The 23,003-nt window shown below is 39.6% G+C and overlaps 1 protein-coding gene across 5 annotated transcripts in view; it reads right to left on the bottom strand.

Annotated features, from left to right (window-relative positions):
- The window catches only part of LOC122548922 (corticotropin-releasing factor receptor 2-like), a 203,284-nt gene that overhangs the window by 152,604 nt on the left and 27,677 nt on the right, over positions 1–23,003 (bottom strand). For 4 of the 5 annotated variants that reach the window (XM_043687905.1, XM_043687902.1, XM_043687903.1 and 1 more), the window contains one exon: positions 195–314. In XM_043687905.1, the coding sequence (XP_043543840.1) occupies positions 195–314 (120 nt within the window). Of the gene's footprint in view, positions 1–194; positions 315–437; positions 1,453–23,003 lie in introns of those variants that run through there. The other variant, XM_043687904.1, reaches the window with a different exon arrangement.

Here is a 23,003-nt window from a genome sequence, read left to right as displayed (position 1 = left end):
AACAGAGAGGAAACAAAATGTTTCATTAAACAGAGATTTTAAAAGACGTTTTAGAGAAAACAAATCATAATTGTGCCTAACTGTAGACCCAACAAGATGGAACACGATAGCAGCACAATCGAAATCAATTTACGCTTTTTAGAGTATAAAGTGACATTTCTTCACAAATTTTAAAAAAAGACAACTGTTCTTACTTGTGGTGTTGTATTTAACCCCATTGAAATACTCGGGGCAAGGTCTCGCTACAAGCTGTCCTGCTCGTGTCCTCGGCCAGCAAGTTCCTATCTGATCGGTTGTCGAATTACAGTAAATACCTTGGGGAAAAAAGTTATGAAAATATAGAATTAAAATAAGAAACGGTAGCGGGAAGGAAGAAAAACAAACAATTAAACATATACTAAAAATGCACAGGTCTACAATGTTTTATACTGTCCTACCAGTGAGGTCCACAATCGGGATAGGGTCAGGTTCATAGAAATGGTCCTGGAAGAAGTCTATCAGGCTGCAGTTGGGATCAAACTCGTCGATGATAATCTGAAAGATTGTCGAGTCCATGTTGCACGTTGTGCCGGTGTGTGTACTATGCACTGTCTCTCGGTGCTGCTATTATAGCGGCTCTCTCTCTCCCTTCCCTGAGATATGCTCCTTGGTTTAAAACCTCACCTCTTCTTTAGATTCGTTCCACCCCTGTGGCCAATGGGAACGCAGCAGCTGCCCACGCCTGATCAAATGTATCAATGATTTAAATGGTTTGCTCTGTATTCCGGCGACTTCCCCACTTATTCATAATGTTATTCTTTCCATCTCAATCCTTAGTCGCTGTTCCGTCTATATTCACCTGTCTGTATGCCAATCTGTTTCCTCTTGCCGTATCGATCGCTCTGACTCCATCCCTTTCAATTTCCCCTCTGTCAGCGCCCCTCTCTCCATGCCTCAAACTGTTTATTCATCCTTCCGTCCGTCTTGGGTTGTTCTCCACATTCCATCTCTTCATCTTTATTTTGTCTTTCTCCCTCATTTTATTTTGCAATTTATTTCAGGTTATTTCAATTTATTGGTCCTGCCTATGTTTATAACTCCTAGCTGTTCAGTTATTATTTCTGCTGCTTTTGCTTATTTTCTCCGTCTCTTGCTCCTTCTCTGCTTCTCAGTGTCTCTACCTTTTACTTTATGGATATCTCTTTCGTTTGTTCTCTATTTGACTCTTGCCTTCAGCATTTATCTTGCTTTCAGCATCACTCTATCTCTGACTTTTTATATCTTACTCTTGGCATTTGTTTCTCTCTGGCTCACTCCCAGAATATCTGTATCTTATTCTCAGTCTTTCTCATTTTCTCGCATACGTCCATCTATTGCTTTCTTGGTAGCTCAGTGTCTCTTATTCTCAGTGTCTCTGAATCTTACTCTTGATTTACGTCTGTTTCTTTCTCTGAGGGTCTCTCTACTTTGCTCCCATTCTGTATGCTCTCACACTTGCCTTAGCTCTCTCCTTAGCTCTCGACCTCTCTCCTTAGCTCTCACAGTCACTGAAATGATTGGGAACAACACAATAAAACACATCACCAAGGTAATAATTTACTCAATTTTTTGAAAGGATAAGAATGGTTTTGACCTCAGCCTTTACAATGAAACTCTCAATATCTTGCATGCATTTCCACAATGTATTCATTTAGTGTTCCTGCCTGCAGTTGATTTCCACATATTATACATCACCATGTGATGAACATAATGATTCAATATCTCTCTCCTGGCTCTCTATCTGTCTTTGTCTCTTGCTGTCTATCTGTATCTCCTTACTTCATACACAGTCTCTCTCTCTCAAAATCTCAGTCTTTTTCTCAGTCTGTTTCTTGTATTCTATCAGTCAATGTTTTGCTTTCTCTTGGCACATCTCTGCCTTGCTCTCTTACTCTGCCTCTTGCTTACTTTATGTTTTTTTGGTGCCTCCCTTGCTCAACATTTGTATATTCCTGTCCCTTGCTCCATATTTGTATTTCCTTGTCCATTGCTCTCTCTCTTCTCTCTCTCTCTCTCTCTATCTCAGTTAATGTCTTTTTCTCTTTGTCTGGCCTTTTGTCTTTCGCTCTCTGTCAAGGTGCTTGTTTCCTTTTTTCTCTCTATCTGTCTCTCCTTGACTGTTGTTCTGCCTTTGTATCACTCTCTCTTTCTCAGTATCTTGTTTTCCTTTGGCATCTCTGCCCTTTTATCATTTGGAATACCTTTTTTTCACTCCAGGAAACAAATACAAATCCAATAAACACACAATGGATTGTCAATAAACATTACAAGTGGATGAGAGATCAGCCTGGGCTGCTGATTCATATACAGTGCAGTAAATAGTGTTGAAAGCTCTGGGTTTCTGTTTGATTTTGGCCTGCCAACCATCTGAAGGTAATTAAATCAGTACTTGAAAATGGAACTTTGAATTAAAATGAAATTTAACACTGTGTCAACCAGGGCTTAATTGGTATCTCTTTTGCTTCAGTTACAAGTTTGCGGGTTGTGAACATAAAATCTAGTCTGACTTTAGTGAACCCTCATTGTCAAAGGATGGGTTGTACTGTTGGAGGCATGCTTTATGAAAGCAATTTTTATATAGGGAAGATCACTTGATACTATTTCAAACAAAAGCAAATGTCATTAGTATTTATCCCTCATTCAACATCTAACAGCAGATTGTCTAGTCATGTTGACATTGCTATTTTCAAGACCTCACTGTGTATAAAATGCAGTCAGGTTTCCTTACATTGAAACAGTGACTACCCTTCCAAAATAGACTTAATAGGTTGCAGAATATTTTGGGGTGTTCTAAGGTCTTTCTTTCCATTAACTGGAATGAATGGATAACTTCTGTAATGATTTAATGCACATACAAATCAGAAGGACCTATGCCAATAAAAATGAATCATTGATGTACAGAATTTTAAATAAATTATTTGGCATGTTCTTAGAAATGGATTTGGAGTACTATTTATTTATTTTTTTAAAAAAACTGGTCTAGGGGATAGGAAACAACTTGTTACAAGATTGAGATCTGCACTTGAAACTCAAGGATGCTAAACCCAAGAAGAGAGGCAATGGTATATCAGGTTCAAATTGCTGGTGATTTCTTTCCAAGGTGGATGCTAAGTTAAAAAATATGATCAGTTAAGACATTACTCATAACAAGTAAAGAACAAAAAACTGAACCACGAATGCCTGCAATTAATTGGAATTTAAAGAATAAATGCATCACAATGAGTAAAGTACTTCTGAAGTAAATAACTTTAATAATGAAACACATTTAGAAACATAGAAAACAGAAGCAAGTGTGGGCCATTCAGTCCATTGAGTCTGCTGTACCATTCAATATAATCACAGTTAATCCTCAATCTCAATTCCTTACTCCAGGTCTCTCCCTGTACTCCTTGACACCTTTAGTGTCTAGAAATTAATCTTTGTTTTTAAAATATATCCAGTGTTTTCTATTGCATAGCCTTATGTCATAGAGATTGCTACATGGTTACCAAACTTTGAGGGAAGAAATGTGTCTTCATACCAGTCCTAAATGACCTGAAACCCTTTATTCTAGATTATATCCTCTGCCCAGAAAAGGGGAATGTTATCCTTGCCTCCATTTTGTCAAGTCCTATCAGAATTTTTAATCCCTCTTATTCTTCTGGACATTAGTGAATACAAGCCTGACCTCTCCTAGAGACTCATAATCCTCATATGCCAACAAGGAATCAATCTGATGAACTCTCCCTGCACTTCCCCTGCACTTGCTGGCTGAAACTGCATGCTTGCTTTTAGGGACTGGTATATAAGGACACCTTGGTTCATTTGTATATCAAGATACCCCAATCTATCAGCAGTTAAAACGTATTCTGCCTTTCTGATTTTCCTAAAGAAGTGGGCAACATCACACTCATTTAGATTATACTGCATTTGACCTGTACTTATCACACACTTATCTAAATTGCTTTGAAGTCACTTTACATCTTTCTCATCACCACAATCTATTGTCAAATTTGATATTACATTTGATTCATTCATATGAACCACTGACATATACTGTAAATAGCAGGTGCCCAATTAGTGATCTCTGCAGTACGCCACTAATCACTGACTTCCACTCAAAACAAAATTCCTATTTCCAATTTACCAATGAATTCGCAATCCATGACAAAGTGTTACCCCAATATGATTAAATTATGCACATGAATCTCTTGTGTGGGATTTGAAAATCCAAACACTCCATATTCACTGATTCTCCCCCATCTGTTCTACAAATACATTCTCTAAGTGCTCTGGTAGCTTTCATAAATCCATGTATACAACCACCTCACAGATTTTTGATGTTGATTGACCAAGAACAATAGGGAGAATAATGTGAATAATTCTCATTCAGTCTGGCTCCTGGTCAATATTTATACCTTAGCCACGTTTCTACAAAAGATTGTTATGTCATGGTCATATTTTTGCTTATGACGATGTGATGTGTGCAAATTGATTTCCTACTCTATGACAAAAAAAAGCTACTTCACTGTAGAGTGCTTTGGAACATTCAGAGATTCCTATATAAAGTCAGGCTTCATTATTTTTCTTACCTAAATTTATACATAAGCAATGACCACTTGAAAAAGATATTGGATTATGACTGGGTTGTGCATATTCATTTATTTACATAGCTATTTTAGTGCAGTAAATATTTTTAAAAATGTTGAATGGTTATAGCCGAAAAGACATCATTTACTTTATTTGCCAGCTTTTTGGAAAAAAAGCACGGCCAATTCCAATTGTCTACCTTTTCTCTGCAGCACTGCAAACTCTTTGTCTTCAGATACTTAAGCAACATCCCTTTAAAACCAGGATTGAATTTACTTCCAGCGTGCTGTCAGGCAGATTATTTGAGATCCTAACCTCTCATTGGCTAACGAGATTTGTCTATTGTTTCCTTTGAATTTTTTGCCGTTCATCTTAAGTTAGTATTGCACTTCTTGAACCTCCTCCCAATGAGAGATTTTCTCCCTTTATAAACTGTCACACCCCTCATGATTTTAAATATCTGTATTAAGCTACTTCTCAAATCTTCTCTTTCTTAAGGAGAACAGCCCACCTCCTCTATCATTGGAACTGAAGTCCCTCATTATTGTCATTATTCATGTATGCTTTTACCTTCTCCAATTCCTTTACATCCTTCCTAAAGTGTGGAGTAGACAGAATGTTCTGAAGTGCTTCACAGAGAGTCTTTAAGAAGACAAATGATGAGCCAAAATGTTGTTCTATTTTGTTTGTTTGTGGGATGTTGATATTACTGGCAAAGTCAGCACTTATTCCCATCATTAATTGTCTTTGAAAAGGTAGAGGTGGGCCACTTTCTTGATCACTGCAGCTTTCTGGGAGAGAGGTTCAGAATTTTGATCCATTGATAGTGAAGAAATGGCAATATATTTCCAGAACAGGATGGCAGGAAATGGTGCTCCCCATGCATTTGTGCTCTTTTTTGTTCTGAAATGCAAAGGTCACAGGTTTGGAAGATACATTGAAGGTTCAGCAGAAAGTTTCTGCAATGCATCTTATAGATAGAAATCATCCTCAAAAAGATTGCATAGTGGCCACTCCTACTAATAGTGTCATAGTCAAGTGAATCTGTGATGGATCAATTGGTGAGGCCAAGTCAAGCATGTTTTTCCTTCTTTTGGTTCTCTCACCATTTTTGGGAGCTGAGTTCAAGATGATGTCTTTTAGGTCTTGACTGATTCAATCAGTCATAATGATACTATGCTACATTTGCTGATGACCATTGAAGTCACTTACTTGAGTACTCTCCGCACGTTTACTGTCTTCACTACATCTCCCTAACCCTATCTTTTTATGGACATGACAGAGTACTGATCATTAGCTAAAGAAGGGCAGTAGGTTTTTCTTATTCTTTCATGAAAAGTGAGTATTACTGGCCAGCATTTTCTGTCCTTCCTTATTTATCTTTGAATGTATTTCCTTGTTCGGAAATTCTGGAGGGCAGTCACATTGCTGTGGGTCTGGAGTCATATGTAGACCAGATTACATACAAATGGCAGATTTCCTGCTATAAAGGAATTCGTGAACTGCTTTTTTCTTAAACAATAATCAATGATAATTTACTGGGCACTATCACAGAGTTCAATTCCAGATTTTATTCATTGAATTTACTACTGAATCCCTACAGTGTGGAAGCAAGCTTTTCAGCCATTAGTCCACACCACCCCTCCAAACAGCAGATGTGGACCATCTTGCCCAACCCTGCATTTCCCAATTTCCTAGCATTAGCAGCCTCATCCTCCATTTCCTAATCCACCCCTAGCCTGAATACTGTGGACAATTTAACATGGCCAATCTACCTAGCCTGCATATTTTTGGAGTGTGGGAGGAAACCGGAGCACCCAAAGGAAACCCACGCAGACACAGGGAGAACATGCAAACTCCCCACAGATAATCGCCTGAAGGTGAAATCAAACCCAGGACCCTGGCACTGTGTGACAGCAGTGCTAACCACTGGGTCACCATGTCATTTAAATTCCATCAGTATCGGGTAGGAATTAATATGAACTTTTGTTGTTCACGTTTAACTCAATGCTGTGAGATATATGGAACCTGGACTCAATGGCTGAATGGAAAGTGTGGAAATGCATAGACATGCATATTAATTCAGGGTAATTGCTTCTCCCATGACTACACATCACTATGCTTCCCCATCTGATGGGTTTGTCCTTCTAGAAGGATAGGATACAACCAGAGATGGAAATCTGGAATAATGTCTGGTATGATACAGAGTAAAGACCATATCAGGTTCTGGCTTAACTAGTCTGCTGGATAACTTTGCAATCTGAACCAACGTTACTGAGATGGACTTTACATGGGCAACTGGACAAGAATATCAGTGTGTCCATCTAATTTTATTCCAATTTGACTTTTGCGGACCAGTTTGATACAATTGCTTTTTATTGAATTTAACTTACCACATCTGCCATGCGATATTTAAACTTCAGAACATCAATCTGGGCCATTAAATTACAAATCCAGTAACAAAGTTCTCTCATTTCTTGTAAACTGATAAGGAGATTAGTTGAAGAAATACATTTGGGAATAGCAGTGCGTCAGAAGACAGATGATTTGTCGAGATGCATTGCGCTGGTTTACTTCTCTCCCGCTTTATTTAACAAACAATAGCACTTTTACAGGAGGCAGCCAAGTACAGAGCCTGCCATTCTTTAGTGATATTAAAGAATGCATCATTTTGGTATAACAAGTAAATGCAGGAGAAAGTGATTCTTTGAGCTAAGTGGAAGGACAGGTTTGCTGCAGTATGCCTTAGACACAGGATGAATAATGTGCCCACTATGCCCTGAAGTGGCTGCAACACTAAAAGGATTTTAGTCCACATCTGTTCATTTTCTTTCTGGCATCAAATCCAAACTGATATCATAATAGGATTCAAACAGCAAACAATCAAATGTAGAATGTGAAATCTATGAGAAGAATATAGTCAGAAATGGGAGGTATTCAAACAGATGAAGTGGATAGCTAGGACAGAAATAAACCTGTATATATGTTGAGAGTTGATGTACAGATAGGCAGCAAGATAGTTAACCATTGATGGAGGTGGTAGATAAATCAAACTAACTAGAGAGCAATTGAGAAAGCATGAGAAATGCAATTGAAAATAAACATAATTTGAGATTGATATAGCGTACGAAGAGATTGAGAGGGATGCAGATTCAAACACAAGCTTGTTTAATACCAGCAGTTAAAATAGATACATGTAGAGATTTGTAAATAGGGAAATACATATAGAGAATGATGGATAAAACTTTTGTACACAGATGGATACAGCACAAGAGATTGAGTGAGAGAGATAAATAGCTGTAAATCTTTTGCAGTTAGATGAGGGAGCAAGCCACGCATAAATGCAAATAAAGAGTCAGAGTAGTTGAGTGACTGTTGCCACAGTTTGATAGTTTTAAAAGCACTGATATTTCATTCATAGTCAGAAAAACACAAGGACATAAGAATTAGAACCTTCCTCTCCTGTTCACTAAATCAGGGGCTGATCCTAATTGTTTCCTCTACTCACTTTTCTGTCTGTCCTCATAACCCACAACTTCCTTGTCAATCAAAGTCTACCGAACTCAACTGTGAATATATTCAATGACACAACCTCTATTTGCTTTACAGTGAAGACAGAGTCATAGAGTCATTTAGCATGGAAACAGACCTTCGGTCCAACTTGTCTGTGCTGACCAGACCTCCCAATCTGACCCAATCCCTTTGCTCGCATTTGGCCCATATCCCTCTAAACCCTTCCTATTTATATACACATCCAGGTGCCCTTTAAATGTTGTAATTGTACCAGCCTCCACCACTTCCTCTGGCAGCTCATTCCGTACAGCTCATTGCATCACCCCTCCATGTGAAAAAGTTATCCCCTAGGTCCTTTTCAAATCTTTCTCCTCTCACCTCAAGTCTATGCCCTCTCCCACCCTAGGAAAAGACCTTGGCTAATCACTCTACCCATGCCCCTCATGATTTTATAACCTTTTATAAAGTAATCTCTCAAGCCTCCGACACTCCAGGGAAAAGAGCCTCAGCCATTCAGCCTATCCCTATAATTCAAATTCTCTAATTTCAGCAACATTCTTGTAAATCTTTTCTGAACCCTCCGAAGTTTAATAACATCCTGCCAACAGAAGGGCAACCAGAGTACACAGTATTCTGAAAATGGCCTCACTAATGACCTGTACAGCCATCACATGACAATCCAACTCCTATACTCAATGTTTTGATCAATGAAGGCAAGTGTGCGAAATGCAAATAAAGAGTCTTCACCACCCTGTCTACCTCCGATTTCACTTTCAAGGAATTATACACCTGTACCCATAGGTCTCTTTATTTGACAACACTTTTCAGGGTCCTACCATTAACTGTAGGCCCTGATTTGCCTGACCAAAATGCAACACCTCACATTTATCGAAATTTAATTCCATCTGTCAATCCTTGGCCCATTGGCTCAACTGTTCAAATTCACTTTGTACTCTGAGATAATCTTCACCATCCACTGCACCACCTATTTTGGTGTCAACTGCAAACTTACCTATGCCTCCTATACTCATATCCAAATCATTTAGATAAATGACAAAAAGCAGTGGAACTAGCACACTGCTGGTCACAGGCCCCTAGTTCATAAAGCAACCCTCTACCATCACCCTCTGTCTCCTACTTTCAAGCCTATTTTGTATCCAATTGTCTAGCTCCTCCTGGATCCCATGTGATCTAACCTGTCAAAGCAGATTGCCAGGTGGAACCTTCTATGGGGGAGAGGGGAGATTATTTTTATTCATCTGAAGTGAAGGGATGGTGCTGCAATTCCACATCAGGATGTTTTGTAACTTGGAAGGAAACTTACAGCAGTAAGTTTCCACTGTGTCTGCTGCTATTTGTGATAGAGTTTATCGATATGGAAAGAGCTGCCAAAGAAGCCTTGGCAAGTTGCTCCTGTGCATCTTATAAATGGTACATACTGCTACTATGTGTCAGTGCCAAAGGAAGTGAATCTTGAAGGTTGTGGATGACATTACAATTGAGTGAGTTGTTTTGACCCAGAGGGCATTGAGCTTCTTTAACATTGTGACAGGTGTACTCATCCAGACAATTGCAGACTATTCCAACACACTCTTGATTTGTGCCACGTAGATAGCAGAAATGCTTTGTGGAGTTAGGAAATAAGTTACTCATTAAAGATGTCTCAGCTTCTGACTCCTCTTATAGCTACAGTTTATATGGCTAGTCTAATTTCTGGTTGCTGATAGCCCCTCCCTCTGTGTATTGATAATAAGGGACTTTAATAATTGGTAATCCCGTTGAATTTCAAGGAGTAAAGGCAAGATTCTGTCTTTGTGGTAATGGTCATTGCTTGATTTTCCTATGGCACAAATGTTTAACGCAACCTACCAATACAGGTCTGAATATCTGTGGATATGGACTGCTTTAATATCTGAGGAGTTGAAAAAGATACAGAACATTGTGGACATCTCATTTATGATTGAATGTTGGAAGTAAGGTCATTGGAATTAAACAGCTCAAGATGATAAAACTAGATATGGGCCTGAGGAAATCCTGCAGTGATGCCCTGGGACCAAGACAAATGGCCATGAGGAACCACAGTCTTCCATGTGTTATGTGTAAGAGCTACATATATTTTATTTCAAAACTAAACTGGAAAGACAAGTTTGGTCCATGAATTATTTTTGCAACTTGAAGGAAAAGTAGAACTGTGTGGCCACTTATTGGTAGCAGGACAGAATGTAACTCTTTTGAAGAACATAGATATGATTCTTTTGTAAATCAAACTGGCACCAAGTGCCTTTCAGTTGAAAAAAAAACACTGCCCATTGAGATTTGTTTTAAGTTGCAGCTTTGTGACAGAATTTAGAGAAGAGGGCAGTTCTGAATCTTGTGTTTCTGAAAATCTGCTTGCAAGCCAGATCATTCTCTTTTTCTCTCTCCGTCTCTTCACCTTCTCCACCTCCGTCAGTGAAAAAAAGCAAAATCAGCTACCAACTTGAAAATTAATTCAGGGCCAATTGAGGAACAATGTCATATCACCAAAAACTAAAGCAAACTGAAAAAGTCATCTCATTTTCACTTGTGGTTTGGACTCTAGATCCAAAGACATTTTCCTTTTTTGTCTGTATCTTCCACTCATGACACCCTGAAAAATTGTATTCCTCACCTGTCTTGACTGTCTCATTTGTGAATTAATGTGTGCAGGTTTGTGTTTTAAAAAGGCATAGTATAATTTTATATTAAGAATTAGTAATCCATTTTACCACACGTTAAAGGATAAGTTTGTTAAAATAAAGAACTTTTTGGCAACCTGTCTATTAATGAAACCTGACTTAAGTTTCTTTTTTCTTAGATAGGGGTCACAGTCAAACATCACCCATCCTAGCAATTCAGTTGGCCATATTTCAAATTTGTGATACATTGTGGAACAGTGGAGCTTGATTTTCGGCACAGCCTTCCCATCAGAATTGAGATACCAAACTGTTCCTATTGACTTAAATTTTGCCAGGGCTCCTTGATGCCAGACTTGGTTAAACAGAAGTTGCTGGAGAAACTCAGTAGTTCTGACAGGATCTGTGGGGAGAAAGCAGAGCTAATATTTCCAGTCCAGAACAGTCACTGGTCTCAAAACATTAAGTCTGCTTTCTCCCACATACACTGCTAGACCTGTTGAGTTTTGCTTGCAATTTCTGTTTTTGTTTCAGATCTCCAGCATGGACAGTTCTTTGTTTTAGTTTTGTAAAATGCTACCCTGGTTTGAAGAACTTCAGTCCACCAAACCTCCAGAATTCAGCTTTCTTTCCATGTTTGAACCAAGGCTGTCATAACTAGGAGCTAAGTAGGGCTCATGAAACCCAAACTGAGCACCAATAAACAGTTCCTGCACTGTCAATGGCCCCTTCCATCATTTTGCTAAGATAGAGAGCAGACCAATGAATAGTAATTGTCTTGACTGGCTTTATTTTGTAGGAAATACCTGGGCAATTTTCTTCCCCTAAAGTATTGCTTTCACTTTGTGTCTCCTTATTTAAGGAGGGATATGGTTGCATCATAATCACTGAGCAGCATGGTAGCTCAGTGGCCAGCACTGCTGCCTCTCTCAGTACCAGGGATCTGAGTTCAATTCCAGCCCTCGGGAGACTGTCTGTGTGGAGTTTGCATGTTCTCCCTGTGTTGGTGCGGGTTTCCTCTAGATACTCTGGTTTCCTCCCATAGTCCAAAGATATATAGGTTAGGTGGAGTAGCCATAGGAAATGTAGGGTTACAGGGATAGAGTGGGGGGTTTGAGTCAGGTTGAGGTGTTCTTTGAAGAATTGGTATGGACTTGTTGTGCCAAATAGCCTGTATCCACACTAGGGATTCCAAGGAGTTCAAAGAAGATTTACTAGGCTGATTCCTGGGATGAAAGGTAAGTTTTATTAGGAAATATTAAGAGAATTAAGCCTATGTTCATGAGAGTTCAAAAGAATAAGAGATATGCTTACTGTAAAGTATAAGATTCTGAAGTGCTTTAATCTCCCTGATGAGGAAATTGAGAACTAGGAGGTACAGTTACAAAATAAAGGTTTAAGACTGAGATGAGGAGAAACTTCTTCAGTCACTAATCTTTGACGTTTTCTTTCTCAGAAGTAGTGAAAATATTCAAGTTTGAGTTAGGAAGAGTTTGCACCTACATGAGGATAAGGATAACAGGGATAAGCAAGAGAGTGGAGTTAAGGTCACAATTAGATTAACCATGATTTTACTGAGTGGCAGAGCTGACACATGGTCCAAATGGCTGCTCTGCTTCTATTTCTTATCATCTTAAGGGCTTGTAACTAGGTACATCCCAATGTTGTACCCATCCTGGAATGGCTTATGCGTTTCAGTTCCTAATGATGTTGTAATTATTTTTCCAGCCTTTGGATTCAGCAGTTGCCTTAGCCAAGAGGACCAGAAATGAAAAGGTACAAGTTTTTATGACTAACTATAACACTACATACACTGCAAGCAAAGAACAGCTAAAATCCCTAATTGGATTCCCGATTCATTGCTGCAGTTGGAGCAGAGTTATGCAGACCAAGTTGGAGCCAGGCTTGATCACCTGGTCATCTTAAGTTAACATATCTCAGAAAAGGCCTCTGCAAAAAAGAAAAATTGGCATCAGCCAGAAATGCAGGCATAAGGGAGTGAAAAACCATTCAGAGATGAGTATTGCTGTCCTCTGAAATACACATACAGGAACAGGTCTACATTTTAAAAAAATCATTCATGGGATTAGCGCATTACTGGCCACGTCAGCATTCATTATCCATCTTCAATTCCCCAGAGGATAGTAGGGAGTCAACTACATTGCTGTGGGTCTGGAGTCATATGTAGGTCAGCCCGGGTGAAGATGGCAGATTTCCTTCACTGAAGGAAATTAGTGAACCAGATGAGTCTTTGAAATGACAATTGTTTCATTGGGTCATCAGCATATTCTTAATTTCAGACCTTTTTTCAAAACACAAATTCCACCATCTGTCATTGCAGGATTCAAGCCTAGGTCCCCAAAACATTAGCTGAGTTTCTGGAATAATAGTCTAGCCATAATTGTGCAGGAAACCATCACTACCCTGAGAGCAGTATTACCAGATAGTGACTGAAGACAGGGTCACTGATTAGGAAGTGGGTAACAAATCAGATATAATTTAAAAATCTGAAGTATTGGGAGTTGTCTTATCAACGGAATGACTCAAAATCATTCCTTAAGATTAATAAAAATTGTATCAATTTTTCATTTAGTATATCTGATTTATGTGGACAGTTAAAAATCACAATTTTAAAAAAATTGTAAAACTAAAGAATATCAATTTACAGGAAATACATCTCTCCCCTTAAACCCACAATGCAAATGTCATCAGTGTAATAATATGGATTCCCTATAAACCAGGCAAGGGTATTTTTAAATTATTCATTGTTGTTAACTGGATATCTGAAATTTAAACAGATCAATTTTAAAAATTGCAATTTGCACAGCAGTGTTAAACAGACACACAACAAATTTAATTTAGGAAGCTAATTTATTTACTAGCTAAGTTCTGGATATTATTCATGGTAACCTGATAGCATGGCAGCATGGTGGCTCAGTCATTAGTACTTCTCCCTCAGAACGCCAGGGACCTGGATTTGATTCCACCCTTGAGCAGCTGTCTGTGTGGAATTTGTGTATTCTCCCTGAGTCTGCATGGGCTTCCACTGGGTGCTCGGATTTCCTCCCACAGTCCAAAGGTGTGCAGGTTAGGTAGATTGGCCATGATAAATTTCCCATAGTGTCCAGGGATGTAAAGGCTAAGTGGAATAACCATGGGAAATGCAGGATTACAGGGAGGGTCAGTGCGGATTTGATGGGCTGAATGGACTGCTTCCATACTGTAGGGATTCTAAGAATAGAATGTTCTGATTTATAACAATGGGGTGATATTAACAAAGAGTGCTGCTGAAAATATGACAAGGTGTTTGCTAGACAAAAGATTCATAAGAAACTATAGGTCATTGCCATAAATAATGAACATTAGAAAAATATACAGATTTCTTAAAGTAAATATTTCTGTTTCTTTACTCAAATTGTTAGGTCTTGTGTACATAATCAACCATAGTACAGTGTTTTACAGAGTAGGAGTAGGCCATTTGTCACATCATACTTGTGTAAACTCTTTGCTTTAGCAATCTCAAACTATTTGCATTCTCCTGCCTTCTCTCTGTCACCCTGCATCTTCATCAGATTGCAATGTTTATTTTGGAGACATTTATCTCAATGGGGCTAGAATACAAACTGGAAGAAGTTATGCTGCAGTTAGTATAAAACCTTGATCAAATGCCATTTGCTGCATTCACCCAGTTTTAAGAACTGCACCTTGGAAACAGCAGAATGCAAAGTCACCAGAAGGACACTAGTGAGTGGCAGAGAGTTGAAGGATGAGGCTGGAAGGCATGATCTTGGCTTGTTAGATTTCCTTGAACATAAAAGCTTCAAGGGTGATCTGGTCAAATTCTTTAATATGTTAAAAAGATTTACATTTTTGTAAGAAATCATTTTTTTCTGGAGAAGATGTCAACAACATAGAGAATTAAAATTAAAAAGAGAGTTAAAAAGGAAGGTTAAAATTAAAGCTCACCCTTCAGGAGCAAAATCAGGAAATAGATTTAGATTTTAGATTTGGATTGTATTGTCACGTACTCAAGTAAAGAAGTACAGTGAAAAGTGTATACTGTCACCAAACAAGGCGCCAGGGTACCTAGACACAAAAAACGTAGGTACAAAGTCGTAAGAGAAATAGAGTTAAAAAGTTAAGCATTACATCATACAATAAGTAGAAAAATAAAGAAAGAAGACTAGTAGTTTTTGACTGGAGATTCTGAAATGATTGGACCATTCAATATGGAGCTAGATTTTTATTTGTCCAAGCATTTGGAGCAAAGGCAGGTAAATGGAATTAGGATGCAGCTCAGTCATAGTTGAATTGAATGGCACAGCAAGCTTTCTATTGCCAGTGGCTGAATAGACTCCTTTGCATATGAATCACAAAACAAACAGAATGCACAAATAGACCATGCAACAATTAAATAATAATCTATAACTTATCTCAGTGTGTTATCAGATTTAAAGATCTCACCAAGTAAATTACTGAAGTAACTTTGTTGTGCAGACAATGATGGTGGGAGTTCTATGGTGTCAATGGGATAAGTGATTAGTTAATCTGCTTTTTGTGATAATAGTTGGGGGGAAAATATTGGCCAGGAGCATCATGGAACGTCTTATGCCGTTCTTCATATACTGTACACAGCAACTATTGTCTACCGAATCTTTGTGTAAAAGTTCAAATGAATGACTCATGATTAGATTATGATTTAAGTACTTAACAAAGTTTTCAGTGTCAATAAAGTGTGGCGCAGGAAAAAGCACAGCAGGTCAGGCAGCATCCGTGGAGAAGGGGAGTCGACGTTTCAGACAGGACCCTTAATCAGATTTGGGGAGGGGGAAGGGGGTGAGAAAAAAATAGGGGGAGGATGAGTGGGGCCGGGGAAAGGTAGGTGGGATGGCGATAGGTGAATACAGGTAGGAAGTGATGGTGAAAAGTAGGTGGGAAGTGTGGAATGGATAGGTGGGAAGAAAGGTGGACAGATTAGGTGGGCGGCATGGTGGCACAGTGGTTAGCACTGCTGCCTCACAGCGCTAGAGACCCGGGTTCAACTCCCGCCTCAGGCGACTCTCTGTGTGGAGTTTGCACATTCTCCCTGTGTCTGCCCGGGTTTCCTCCGGGTGCTCCGGTTTCCTCCCACAATCCAAAAAAATGTGCAGGTTAGGTGAATTGGCCATGCTAAATTGCCCCTAGTGTTAGGTGAAGGGGTAAATGTAGGAGTATGGGTCTGGGTGGTATACGCTTCGGCGGGTCGGTGTGGACTCGCTGGGCCGAAGGACCTGTTTCCACACTGTAAGTAATCTAATCTAGGTCAGGTCAAGGGAGCAGTGCCGAGTCGGAGGGTTGGATCTGGGATAGGGTAGGGCATGGGGAGATTTGAAGATTCAAGAGCATATGGTCTCCTCTATATCAGAGAGATCGAGTGCCAACTTGCGGAACGGTTCAGGGAGCATCTCTGGTCTGTACACACCAACCAACCCTACCTTCCGTCGACCATCATTTCGACTTCCCCTGCTACTCCTCCAATATCATGCTCATTCTGGGCCTCCTGAACCGCTTACACAAGGCCACCCACAAACTGGAGGAAGAACACCTCATCTTCCGCCTTGGGCTACACGGCCTCAACATTGAATTCACCAGTTTCCTCATCTGCCCACACTCCCCATCCCAGATTCAACTTGGCACAGCCCCTGACCTTACCTGTCCATCTTCCTTCCCACCAAACAGCTCCACCTTTCCCACTGATCTATCACCATCACCTCCTACCTGCATCCACGTATCGCCATCCCATCTACCTTTCCCTGGCCCCATGCTCCTACCCACCCCCTACTTATCTCTCAGCCTCCCTCCCCCATCCAGTTCTGATGAAGTGTCCTGCACAAAACATCGACTCTCCTCGTCCTCAGATGCTGTCTGACCAGCTATGCTTTTCCCAGTGCAACGTTTTTCAACTCTGACTCTCAACTCCCATACATACCAACAGATTGATTATCGGTGAGTAGCTTGGAACTAAGAACATAAATTGTCAGTTTTATTCGAGGAATCAGCTTCACAAGTTAAACCAAGAGCTTCAATAGAGAATCAAAATGAGATTTAAACTGCATATTAAAAGTTTAAAGAGTATGTTGAAAACACATAATCACAGTCTATCATTTCCACTCAGCTCAGGTATCAGTATAGATCACTATGTTTAAATATTGGAACCAGTGTTCAAAATCAATTTAGACACATAAGGTGTGAGTACCCACTACTTGTTTGAAATTTCAATGTAGCATTTTCAAACTACAACACAAAGCTATATCTAATTTCACAACAGCATTGTCATAAGAGTGAATTGTAAAAAATATCAGACTGATCCTATGGTGACACAAAAACAGAAATTGCTGGAAAAGCTCAGCAGCTCTGGCCACATCTGTGGAGAGAAATCAGAATTATTGTTTCATTCGAGCTGAAACAATAACTGATTTCTCTCCACAGATGTTGCCAGAACTGCTGAGCTTTCTCAGCAATTTCTGTTTCTGTTTCTGATTTATAGCATCCACAGTTCTTTTGGCTTTGATCTTCTTGTGAGGCTGAAATAAACAATTTCTTTTTTCACTTTGGGATTAGCCTTGCTGCACCTGATCTGTCCTGTTCACTTCACAAATGTTTCCTCACCTTTCTGGGCACAAAGCTAAAAATGAAAAAATTAAATAGTGAACACATTCAAAGTTATGTTGATGGAAATAATTCAGTGTATAGTCAACATTCCAAATGTAACCAATAGTTAGCTGAGCTATGAAGGTGCTGTCAATAACCCGAAAGCAACCTGAGGAAACATATCTTTCTAAGTGTAAAGCTGACCCTTTTTTTGTTGGAATGTGACTCACACCTACTCTATAGTATCATAAGATAAATATAGCTCTCAAATGGGTTCACCCAACATAACACTGATGGTTACAAAATCTAAGATAGTATATTAAGGTAAAATTCTCATCCTTAATATGTAATACATATAGGATAGCATCTGTCTCAATTTGAGATGGTTATAAATCCATCTCCGTTTACCATTAATACACAAAGGCCCATTTACATTGGCAAACAGAATCCACATTTGATTGTTATTAATACTTGTTTTTCATTTTCTTATTAAAACAATAACTTGCATTCCAGGATCTCTGCCATATGCTCTGTAACATCCATAAATAACACCAAATACTTGGAGCAGCTTGCTGTAATTACCAAATAAGGCATAACTTAAAGTTATGAAAGGCGAAGGTAAGTGTACAGGAGTGTTCTTCTTTTACAGTCCTCCCTTCGAGCTCCACATGAAAAATTATATTAGAAACAGGGGGCAGGAGGAGTGGAGAAAGAAGGGAACTTCGTGAAACAGCGAGTGAGATTTCGATCTTCCAATGACAAGGTTCAAATTTAGATGAGATAGAACAGATGGACCTTCTGGTTAGCGTATGACAACATAATAAGAATGTTGCTAGTTTTTCACAATTTGACAATCTCACTTAGTGAGCTGACAGCTGACTTGCTGTGGAAGTGCATTGATAACATGTCACACTGATGCACTTGTGAGCACACTTCCGAGTTTGGTACTGAGACATGTAGCAATAGGCAAGGAAACCTTACTTTCCTTTTAGCTGATTTAGAGCTGACTGAGCATGTTTGATAATGTCACTTATTGCTTAACATAGGAAGTATTTCATTTTCCAATCATTAACACTTTTCATTTTGATGATACAAAAGGATTCTTTATGTTTTCTTCCCACAATTTACTGCTATCTCTCAAATGCCCCAAGATATTCCTGATGGAAGGTTTTATAGATAATACATTAATCAAGTGGCAATGTCAGTTGACTATTTGACTCTGGATCTGTTACAGCCCTTCAACAAGTTAATGATGGAAATGAACAAAGAAGACCTTCAGCCTATCCAGAGAAAACCGTTAGCCTTGTCTCAGTGGTGGAATTTTTTCATCTGAAATAGAATGCTGTGTTTCACTCACCAGTATACAGACCTGAGAGCTATAATACACTGAGTATTGTCTAGATTAGAGTGGTGCTGGAAAAACACAGCAAGTCAGGCAGCATCCGAGGAGCAGGAAAATTGACGTTTCGGGTAAAAGCCCTTCATCAGGAATTTGCCTGAAACGTCGATTTTCCTGCTCCTCGGATGCTGCCTGACCTGCTGTGCTTTTCCAGCACCACTCTAATCTAGACTCTGATCTCCAGCATCTGCAATCCTCACTTTTGCCAACTGAATATTATGTCCTGATGAGGTGCTGCACTGTCAGAACTGCTGCCTTATAGATGATATATTAAACTAAGATCATAACTGCACTCTCAAGCAAATGCAAGAAATCCCATGTCTCTGTACTGTCTGTCCTGGCTAACCTTTACCTTTTAAGTAACATCACTAAAATGGATTATTGGGTAATTATTTAATTTTTCTCTGCCATTTGGCAATTGGCAGCTGGTTTATGACATTCCAACAATTTTAAAAAGTCAGTGTAGTTCCACTTGCTGATTAGAGATGGATAACTAATGGCAGTTTAACCTGAGGATAACCATGTTCAGGTGAAGGGAGAGGTTGAAAGGAGGAGACTTGCACAGTAACCTCAGCTAGTACAAGAAATAAATCCATGGGGGCAGGAGGAGTGGAGAAAGAAGGGAACATTTTTGAAACAGCGAGTGAGCTACCGAACATTTATGACGAGGTCATGTGTTCAAATCTACAATATTGGCAATACCCTGCATTGCAGACCAGCTGTCCAGTCAATTGAACTAAACAACCAATTAGTACAGCCATGACTATAGTTCTAAAGCCGTTAGGTCTCGAAATACTCTTTAGGACACCCTTAGATTATGAAGGCGCAATGTAAATGCAAATTCTTTCTTCCTTCCACACAATCACAGAATAAATGCAGCTTACCCGTCAAAATATCTGGATTATTAAAACATGTCAGAGCTTTTGCCACATCTCCCCTACCCAAAGTCTGTTCCTTCTGACTAAAGTCTGACCAACCAACCCAACCACCCCGTGGCTCAACACTTCAACTCCCCCTCCCACTCCACGAGGACATGCAGGTCCTTGGACTCCTCCATCGCCAGACCATAGCAACATGACGGTTGGAGGAAGAGCGCCTCATCTTCCGCCTAGGAACCCTCCAACCACAAGGGATGAACTCAGATTTCTCCTGTTTCCTCATTTCCCCTCCCCCCACCTTGTCTCAGTCAAATCCCTCGAACTCAGCACCGCCTTCCTAACCTGCAATCTTCTTCCTGACCTCTCCGCCCCCATCCCACTCCGGCCTATCACCCTCACCTTGACCTCCTTCCACCTATCGCATTTCCAACGCCCCTCCCCCAAGTCCCTCCTCCCTACCTTTTATCTTAGCTTGCTGGACACACTTTCCTCATTCCTGAAGAAGGGTTTATGCCCAAAACGTTGATTCTCCTGTTCCTAGGATGCTGCCTGACCTGCTGCGCTTTTCCAGCAACACATTTTCAGCTCTGATCTCCAGCATCTGCAGTCCTCACTTTCTCCTCGAATATTCACGGACAGGCTGACATTCCCACATATGGAATGGAAGGGACCAAAAGTGTCTTGCAAGTACAGTGAGAGTGAGCAATAAAACTGAAAATAGTCATAAACTATGAATGATGCATGTTAATGTTTGTTTCTGGCATGGAGGTGACTGCAGTCAAAGAGTATTTTCTCTAGGCAGTATTTAATACGGATGACAGTGTTATTTGGTTTTTGATGAGGTAAATAGCTGCTGTTGGGTAGTTTGTAAATAGCATGGGGGCTATCACATAGCTTTGCTTGACATATCAAAATACAAATAAGAAACAAGAGCAGTCCACTCAGCCCTTTGAGTCTGCTCTGCCATTCAATAATTTCAACATCATAGGTTCAATTCCTGCACTGGCAGGGGTTTCCATGAAGGACTCTCTTTCTCAACTTTTTCCTCACCTGATGTGTGGTGAGCCTCAGGTTCAGCCACCATCAGTCATCTCTCTCTCTCTCTGATGAGAGAACAGCCCTACGGATCTGGTCGAACTATAGTTACTTTATTAAAGAATCTACTCTTGCCTTAAAAATATTTCATGATACTACTTCCAATACTTTTTGAGGAAGGGAATTCCAAAGACTCATAACCTTCTGAGAGAAATACAAAGTTTTTTTTCATCTCTGTTTCAAATGAACGCCCTTGCACTTTTAAACTATGATTCTCCCACAAGAGGAAACATCCTTTCTACATACACCCAGTAAAATGGTCTCAGGATCTTATATGTTTCAATTAAGTCATCTTTGATGCTTCTAAACTCCCATGGATACAGGCATAGCTTGTCTAACCTTTCCCTATAATCTGCTCATTCCAGGTATTAGTCTAATAAACCTTCTTCAAACTGCTTCCAATTCATTAATATCCTTTTGTAAGTACAGCGGTGAGTACTTTACACAGTATTCAAGATGTGGTCTCACCAATGCCTTGTTTACCAGAAAATTAACCTCCTTACCCTTGCAGTCAATTTGCCAAGCAATAAACCATAACATTCTATTAGCATTCCTGACTACTTCCTGCATTTGCAAACTAACCTTCTGTGTTACGTGCATTAAGACACCTAGATCTCTCTGCATCCCTCTGCAACTTTCACTATTGAGAAAATATGTTTCTTTTTTATTCTTTCTGCCAAAATGGACAGTTTTCCACATTGTACTCGATTTGCCAGACCTTTGCCCACCCGCTTAATGTATCTATATCCCTTTGTAGGATCCTTATGTACTCTTCACAATTCACTTTCTGTCTTCAGCAAATTTAACTACCATACCTTCAATCCTTTCATCTAAATCATTTATACAAATTAAAAAGAGTTGAAGCACCAGCACCCACCCCTGTCACACGCCACCTGTGATCTCTGCTCGCCTTAAAAGGCCCACTTATTCCTGGTCTCTGCTTCCTGTTAGCCAGCCAATGTTCAGTCCATGGCAATATGTTACCCCTTATAGAAAGAACTTTTATTTTCTGCAATGAACTTTGATATGGCCCATTATCAAATGCCTTCTATAAATCTCAAGACTATACATCCATTGGTTTCTCTTCATACACAGCACAAGTTGTTTCTTCAAGGAACTTCAGCGAATCATTTCCATATCATTTGCCCTTGACAAAACCCTGTTGGCTCCACCTGATTACCTTAAATGTATCGAAATGCCCTGTTATGTCTTCAATAATATTTCAATAAGAGCCCAAGGTTTTCTAGGTAGTATAGTGGCATGAATATAGAATTGGCTAATGGCCAGAAAACAGTAAGTCGGGATAAAGCGTTCTTTTTTAGGTTGGTGACCCATAGGTGATGGGACCAAAACTGTTTACAATATACACTAATGACTTGGAGGAAGGAAGTGAATGCACATAGTCAAATTGGCAGATGTCAAAAAATGGGGTGGAAAGGCAGGTTGTGAAAGTGATACAGTTTACAGAGAAATAGTGATAGATTAATTAAGTAGGCAAAAAGCAAATGGAGTATAATGCGGGAAAATGTGAGGTTGTTCATTTTGGAAGGGAGAACAAAAGCAAATGAGATATATGTGATTCTTAATGAGTTAACAGGGTAAATTTTGAGAGGATGTTTTCCCTCTCAAGAGGGTCCGGGACCACAGTGCACAGTCTCAGAATTAAGGGGTACTAATTTACGACTGAGATGAAGAGGAATTTCTTCTCTGTTGTGAGCCTTTGGAACTTCTTGTCATAGAGAGCTTTGAGCAGAACCCTTGTGTGTGTTTAAGGTTGAGCTAGATAGCTTCTTAATCAGTAGGGGAATCAAAGGTTATAGGGAAAGGGCAGGAAAGTTGATGTGAGGAATGTTTGATCAGCCAAGACCTTATTGAATGGTGGAGCAGACTCAAGGAACCGAATGGCCTACTATGATTCCTATTTCTTATGGTCTAACTTCCAACTCCCCTCCGACATACAATAATCCATGTACTTTTTTGACTTCTATCTTTCTTCATTTTGAAGTAAAGGAATTACAATAGCACTTTTCCCATCTGAAGGAACCTTCCCCAAACCTTATGAGCCTGAACTGACCCACATTGGGTTTTCAATTTGTTTGTTCCAAATATCCCAATCAAATTGGTTGTCGTCATATCATTACGAAGCAGGATTGTGACAAAGCCTTCTGTGCAACCAAATATTTTTGAGCACAATCCACAAAGTTACATGATTAACCAATTCAATGCTTGGTCAGTTTAAGAGCTTTA

This window comes from Chiloscyllium plagiosum, chromosome 4 (genome assembly GCF_004010195.1).
Source record: "Chiloscyllium plagiosum isolate BGI_BamShark_2017 chromosome 4, ASM401019v2, whole genome shotgun sequence".
In the NCBI taxonomy this organism is placed as follows: domain Eukaryota; kingdom Metazoa; phylum Chordata; class Chondrichthyes; order Orectolobiformes; family Hemiscylliidae; genus Chiloscyllium; species Chiloscyllium plagiosum.
The sequence above is the reverse complement of the archived record's forward strand: the minus strand, read 5'-3'. Positions and strand labels throughout refer to the sequence as shown.